The 6892-nt window shown below is 47.6% G+C and overlaps 1 protein-coding gene across 3 annotated transcripts in view; it reads left to right on the forward strand.

Annotated features, from left to right (window-relative positions):
- The first annotated feature begins 106 nt into the window (after window positions 1-106).
- hmgcs1 (3-hydroxy-3-methylglutaryl-CoA synthase 1 (soluble)) overlaps window positions 107-6892 on the forward strand; it is a 6813-nt gene continuing 27 nt past the window's right edge. Inside the window, exons 1-10 of one of the 3 annotated variants that reach the window (XM_035185202.2) lie at window positions 107-263; window positions 1073-1530; window positions 2040-2165; window positions 2372-2536; window positions 3856-4024; window positions 4143-4313; window positions 4419-4525; window positions 4609-4734; window positions 4832-4992; window positions 5115-6892. The exon at window positions 5115-6892 is cut by the window's right edge and continues 27 nt beyond it. In XM_035185202.2, the coding sequence (XP_035041093.1) occupies window positions 1083-1530; window positions 2040-2165; window positions 2372-2536; window positions 3856-4024; window positions 4143-4313; window positions 4419-4525; window positions 4609-4734; window positions 4832-4992; window positions 5115-5198 (1557 nt within the window). In that variant the 5' untranslated portion in view covers window positions 107-263; window positions 1073-1082 and the 3' untranslated portion in view covers window positions 5199-6892. Of the gene's footprint in view, window positions 264-321; window positions 596-1072; window positions 1531-2039; window positions 2166-2371; window positions 2537-3855; window positions 4025-4142; window positions 4314-4418; window positions 4526-4608; window positions 4735-4831; window positions 4993-5114 lie in introns of those variants that run through there. The other 2 variants (XM_035185204.2, XM_035185203.2) reach the window with 2 other exon arrangements.

Genomic DNA, 6892 nt, shown 5'->3' on the forward strand with positions numbered 1-6892 from the left:
CCCATTGGCCCGCCGGTAGGGCTCTGGCGCGTGTTTCGGTTCCTTCGCTGTGATTGGCTGACGCGCTGCGGGACTTGGTAGCGCCGCATGTGCAGTGAGAGCTGTGATTGGTCAGGAGGCCAGGTGCTGTAGTTCAGGGAGAGAGGCTCTGTCATATAAAAACAAGAGGAGCCAACGAGCTGCGACCACAGAGGAGACCTGTCAGTCAGCTGCTCGTCTTCATCAGCTGCTCCTCTTCATCAGCTGCTCTTCACTCCTCACAGGTGAGAACATGTTGTTCATCTAACTGGTGTAGAGCCCTGGAGGTGTGAGCTAACAGAGCTAACAGCTAACAGCTGACAGCTGACAGCCTGGAGTCCAGTGAGTGACAGGAAGCTGGTCCGTCGCTGTGTGTGGTCCGGGTCCGGGTCTGAGATGCTGTTCAGACCATTTGAATGTGTGCCCGTGTTCCTGTCGGTGTCACTGCTCGTGTTAGAACTGTGTCGGTGTGTCCGTCTGACGGGGATCTGATTCCGGTTCCCCGTCCTGACTGGCTCCGGTTCCGGTAAATCCCGGTGCCCTTTCACCCAGTTTCTCTCTCCCGTGTCTTTAACAGGTTTGTTTACCAAACTCAGTTTGTGTAGCAACGTGTAATGTAGCTAGCATCCGCTATGACCCTGTGTGTGTTGTGTTAACTAACGACGTGTGACGTTTGTATGTGTCAGTAAAGTGAACACGTGTAATAAATGTCATACTACTGGCGCTTTAACGGCCTTAGCTAACATGTTAGCATGTCCCAGTCACCTTGCCTGTTCGCTATAACCTGACTCCAGCTAAACAACGCGAGCTGGATTGAGCTAACAGCCACTGAGGGAACAGCCGGAAGCTGATGAGACTGATGGACAGTTAGTGTTCTTCAGCCCGTCACCTTTAACCTTCTAATGTTCTTAGATCTGCTTAGGTGTGTGTGTGTGTGTGTGTGTGTGTGTGTGTGTGTGTGTGTTGAATAATAACGATGAACAGTTCATTATATTCAAACTGACCCTGCAGCTGTCAGACATGATATAATAATGAATCTCCTCCTCCTCCTCAGCCCATTCAAGATGCCTGGATCAGCTCAGATCAGTTGTATGGGACCATGGCCCAAAGACGTGGGCATCATCGCCATGGAGCTGTACTTCCCGGCCCAGTATGTGGACCAAACCGAGCTGGAGCAGTACGACGGCGCGGCAGCCGGCAAATACACCATCGGCCTGGGCCAAGCTCGCATGGGCTTCTGCTCGGACTGCGAAGATATCAACTCCTTGTGTCTGACTGTGGTCCAGAGGCTGATGGAGAGGAACGGCCTGTCCTACGACAGCGTGGGTCGACTGGAGGTCGGCACAGAGACCATCATCGACAAGTCCAAGTCCGTCAAGACGGTCCTCATGCAGCTGTTTGAGGACTCGGGGAATACAGATGTGGAGGGCATCGACACCACAAACGCCTGCTACGGCGGCACGGCAGCGCTCTTCAATGCCGTCAACTGGGTAGAATCCAGCTCATGGGACGGTGAGTCAATGAGCTCGTGTCAGTTTATCTTCATATCTTTTCCAGAGCTGCATGTTATTATATCAAATTATAATTTTTCTATTATAGATATTATCACTGCTCTTGTTACCAACTTCCGTCCAAACAACAAACTAAGTCTTTAACTGTAATTAAAGACATGTTCAACGTCACAGTTTCTAATGGTCAAAGTTACTTCTTCATAACCAAAAATATCAAATCCTCACACGAGGCTGGAAGCAGCAGATGTTGTTTTCTGATAATGAGTCTGCAGAAATGTAAAGACAGATATTTAAAACGTTAATGTTCAGACTGAGCAGTTTAACTCGTCTTTTAAGCAGATTAGGGGAAAGTGTTATGTTTCACATTAATGAAATAAAACCTGACTTCTCAGCATATTGTTGACTCTCTTTGATTACGTCATGTTCTGTGACGGGCTGTGTGCGACTGGTGCCTCGACGCTGCTGATACTTTGTGTGTAAATAGATTTTCTTGCTGCCTCCTCTCTGCAGGCCGTTATGCTTTGGTGGTAGCGGGGGACATCGCAGTCTACGCAACAGGAAGTGCACGGCCCACAGGGGGAGCTGGTGCAGTGGCCATGCTGGTGGGACCGAACGCACCTCTGGCCTTTGAACGAGGTCAGTGAACTGACAACTGTTTGTTGACTTATTGATAAGCCCCCCCCCGTCCTCTACCTGATCCCATCATCCTTATCGTTCCTGATTAAGTCACTGACGTTTGATTTAATCAAAGAGATCAAACAGAGTGATACGTATATATTGGTCAGTATTTATTTTTAAAAAAGATCAATAAACCTGATTTTAAATAATTGGCTGTGGTGCAGGTCTGCGAGGAACTCACATGCAGCACGCGTACGACTTCTACAAGCCTGACCTGATGTCGGAGTACCCTGTGGTGGACGGCAAGCTGTCCATCGAGTGCTACCTGGGGGCCTTGGACCGCTGCTATTCAGTGTATCGCAACAAGATCCACGCTCAGTGGCAGAGAGGTGGGTTTGACCTTCATCTTCTTATCACATGATGTTTGGTTGGGTGGAGGTTTCAGAGGTCACTCAGCGCCTGGACATGAAATGTGTTTTTACAAACTCTTCTACTAAATGATGCATTCAGTGTAATTACTGCTTCTGTTGTTAAATATGATATATTAAACAACCTTTTTGAGAAATCTACAGACACAGATCTGAGGTTCAAGCTGAAAAAAGCATCATATTACTACATAATAAGAGCTTTTGTTATTTTCCAGTTGACAGTCGTGAGCTGCTTTCAGACATGAGCTTTGGAGAATGTCCAGATAACAGTGTCTGATGTGGTTTGTCACATCCTGCGTCTGTCTGCTGCTCCGGCCCTGAATCCTCTGGAGGTCACGTCTGAAAACAGCATCGGTATCAAAAGGTGCTGCTGCCGTCATGTGTAGAGTTCAGTGGATGGATAAGAGCTTAATGAGTTAAGAGGGTTTAGTTGTTGCTGTGTTAAGAAGTTTACTTAAGGTCAGTGAGCATGATGAAGTTTAATCAGATGAGCCTTTCACCTGACGTGTCAACATGTACATTATCTGACCATATGAATAAAAGCATATTATAAAATGACAGAAGCAGCACTTCATGTCCAGCTCTACACTTCAGACTGACCTGTGTTTCCGTGACAACAGAAATACAACGCCCATCAGCTCTGAGACGTGCTCCTGACCTGGGAATGAGCCTTGGTCACTTCAGTATCTTTGTACCTGCGTAGCTCTAGTGTCTGAGTGAAAGGTCACTGCCCCAGGTCCACAGTGCCAGAGGGTTCTACTTGGACCTCGTTCACACCTGGTGTGACGATCCCATCCCCGGCGGGTGGCTGTACGTTCAAGTGTGAACAAACACATCCTCAGACCAGATTTGCAGGTGTTGTTGGACTCGTGTCTACGTTGTTTTAATTAGTGAGTCTGTCCTGGGCCCCGTATGAAGGGCCACCTACTCAGCCCACGACCTCTGACCTCTACGCTGACTCATCTCAGTGTCCAGCGATGGTTTCATTATGGTTTCATTATGGTTTCAAATGAGGAAAATCCTCCGTAGCTGAGCTCAGTGCATTGATTGGTTCAGGGACATCGGACACATCTGTAAACACTGACTGGCTCAGAACAGCATCACATGGTCTTTGTGAACAGAAGTGACGTCTGTGTTTATTTGCACACGGAGCGAGAAGTGGAGTCGATCACAAGAGACACGTTCAGGATGTATTTAATGTCCGGTGTGAACAGACCAACAAACCCTGGTCTGATGGTAACGCTCTGTAAATCATGTGTTCTCATTCTTCTCCTGGACAGAGGGCTTGGAGAACCGCTTCAGCCTGGAGGACTTTGGTTATCTCGTCTTTCACTCCCCGTACTGTAAGCTGGTGCAGAAGTCGTTGGCCAGACTGATGCTGAACGACTTTCTGAGCCACCCCAGCCCCAACACCGAGACGGGACCCTTCACTGGCCTTGACGCCTTCAGGTACGCTCAGAAGGAAACAGAGTTTAGATCCTTCCAGGAAACAAACCTGTTGAATGTAGGAGCAGACGTGTTGAAGATGGATGATGAAGTTCTGTGTTGGTGTGTGCTTGAACGACAGAGATATTCGACCAGAAGAAACCTACTTTGACCGGGATGTGGAGAAGGCATTCATGAAGGCCAGTGCCGATCTGTTTGAGAGGAAGACCAAGGCCTCGCTGCTGATCTCCAACGAGAACGGAAACATGTACACGCCCTCCGTCTACGGCTGCCTGGCATCTGTCATTGCACAGTACGTCTCGGTGTCATTCATCTCGTGCATTACCCTCGTGCACCTTGTACACGATGCTGTGTGATTGAATAAGTGTGACCGTCAGTTTGTTGCCTTGTGTTGCAGACACACACCGTCGCAGATCGCAGGACAGAGGGTCGGACTTTTCTCCTACGGTTCAGGATTTGCTGCGACTCTGTATTCTCTCCGCGTCACACAGGACCACACCCCCGGTGAGTCATCACACAGACATTATAAAATGGCAGAAACTAACTCTTGTGTGTTCCTCCATGTGATATGTTTTGTTTTGTGCCAGGATCTACTTTGGACAAACTGGTGTCGAGCCTGAGCGACCTGAAGGTCAGACTGGACTCCAGGAAGAAGGTTTCACCTGCCGTCTTCTCTGAGAACATGAAGCTGAGGGAGGAGACGCACCACTTGGGTAACGCCCCCGCTGCTCCTGTCCCACTCTGAAAGAGCCAATCACGAGCCAGTCTGTCAGGAAGTTCTCATAAACTATTTTCACTCTGTCCTCACAGCCAGCTACATCCCTCGAGGCTCGGTGGAGGATCTGTTCCCAGGAACGTGGTACCTGACGCGAGTGGACGACAAACACCGCAGGGAATACGCCCGCACACCTCTGGACCGCGACCTGCCGGCGGAGCCCGAACTTCTCGCTCGCTCCAACGCAACCACAGAGGTACAGTGCGAACAAACCTTAACGCAGTTTCCTGATTCAGATCATAATGTTCAATATACATCTAATTCATTCTTAAAATTCAATAATATAGAAACATACATTTTGGGCGTTTTCCTCTCCAGCAGCACATCCCGAGTCCAGCCAAGAAGATGCCTCGCATCCCCCCCACCACCACCATCATCCCCGAGGCGGCCGTCAGCAACTGAGAGCGTCCGTCTGTCTCCAAGAGGAATCACCGCCCAGAAACCAGTCCCCTCCAGGTCAGGAGAGGGCACCTCCCACTTTATCATAACTCCAACTTCATTAGCTCGGAGCAGTGTTGAGACGCTGGACACCCCATCATGCCCCTGCTGGCCACATGTGACACTGTCGGACAGTAAGAATTAGTTTTATTTTAAAGTTGACATTTTTACACGTGCTCCCTTTTTGCATTTGTGCAAAACTGGACAGTTGTTAATCTGGGAGCGGCTCAGGCAGATGTTTGTGAAACAAGCGGACTTCCTGCTGGCAGCTGGCAGCCGGCGACAGGAAGAGGAAGTGGACATAATTAACGTGGCTTCAGGCCTCCTGCTGATTAACAGAAAAACGTGAGGTGGGCCTCAACTGTGTGTGTGGATGAAAATAGTGCTGCTGCTGCTGCCATGGCAACCCAGTGTGAGACAGAGCTCTTACCCCCATGAACACACACACACACTCTGCTGTTTGTGAACTTAACGTGTTTTCTATGAAGAGACATGGTCAGTTTTCATCTCCACTGGGGACAGGTGATGCTCACACACACACACAACACACACACACACACACACACACACACACACACACACACACACACACACACACACACACACACACACACTAACATCTAGACCCACTGAGTGAGAAGCTGCTGTTAAGTTTCACTTCCCAAACTCGTCGAGGTTTAATAAAACAACCTCAGTGTTCGTTCTTATATTCTGTCTTTTCTTTGGTGAATGTTCTGTAGATTATAAAATACAGAATGTCCCTCAGTGGAGCTCGGACCTTTGACAACAATCAATCAAGTAAATGAACCCAAATCACAGTCCTTCATAAATATCAGTGCTTTAAATCAGTCAGATTATTTTTTATCAATGTCCATGAATTATTCTCTGAGAAATCAATGAAAATTACGTTTTACTTTCTTAAAGAAAGAGAAGAAACCCGTCTTCGTACCAAGTTTGGTGGAAATCTGTTCGTAGTTTATTCTCTCAAACTGACGGAATTCAATCTTAGTAAACGGAACCTTTTTGTTCTGTCGCTCCAGGAAATATAACTGAACTTAATCGTCATATTTTTCTCTATTTTTTAAATGTTTTTCCAGAGCAGGTGATGGTATGAATTACATGATTGTATTGGATATGATTTGCTCTGAATTTGTCTTTCCAATGCCAGTACATGTGTAGTAACATGTACAGTCACAGTTCATTGTATAGATCTGTGTTGAAATGAGGAATGTGAATTTACTAAACTGTTTTGTTTTCTTTGTTCTCGTAACAATACGACTTTATTCTTGAAGTCTGGTCCTGACTCTGGTGTCCTAGAGAAAGTGAGTTAGATGAAAGCGTTGCCATGGCGGCAGCATCCCGGACTGCGTCCTCTTCCTGAGACGGTGCTCAGCTGGAGAATCTTCAGTGGGTTTCCATTTCTCTGATGAAACATTAGAATATTCTCATTCACTCGCATGTAGCCGGCGTGTAACGCAGGATTTCACACTGAAGCCTTAACAGAGAAGGGCTTTGATTCACTTTTAGACGAGGAGTTTGATGAGCGACGTACACGACTGAGCGGGTTCATGTGTTTGTGAGGTTTCTTTCCTGTTTGACAGTGACGTCGGTTCGATTCCACCGTGGCAGCAGTCAACATAAAATAAACACAGCTGATT

Source organism: Hippoglossus stenolepis, chromosome 18, assembly GCF_022539355.2.
Source record: "Hippoglossus stenolepis isolate QCI-W04-F060 chromosome 18, HSTE1.2, whole genome shotgun sequence".
Taxonomy (NCBI): Eukaryota; Metazoa; Chordata; class Actinopteri; order Pleuronectiformes; family Pleuronectidae; genus Hippoglossus; species Hippoglossus stenolepis.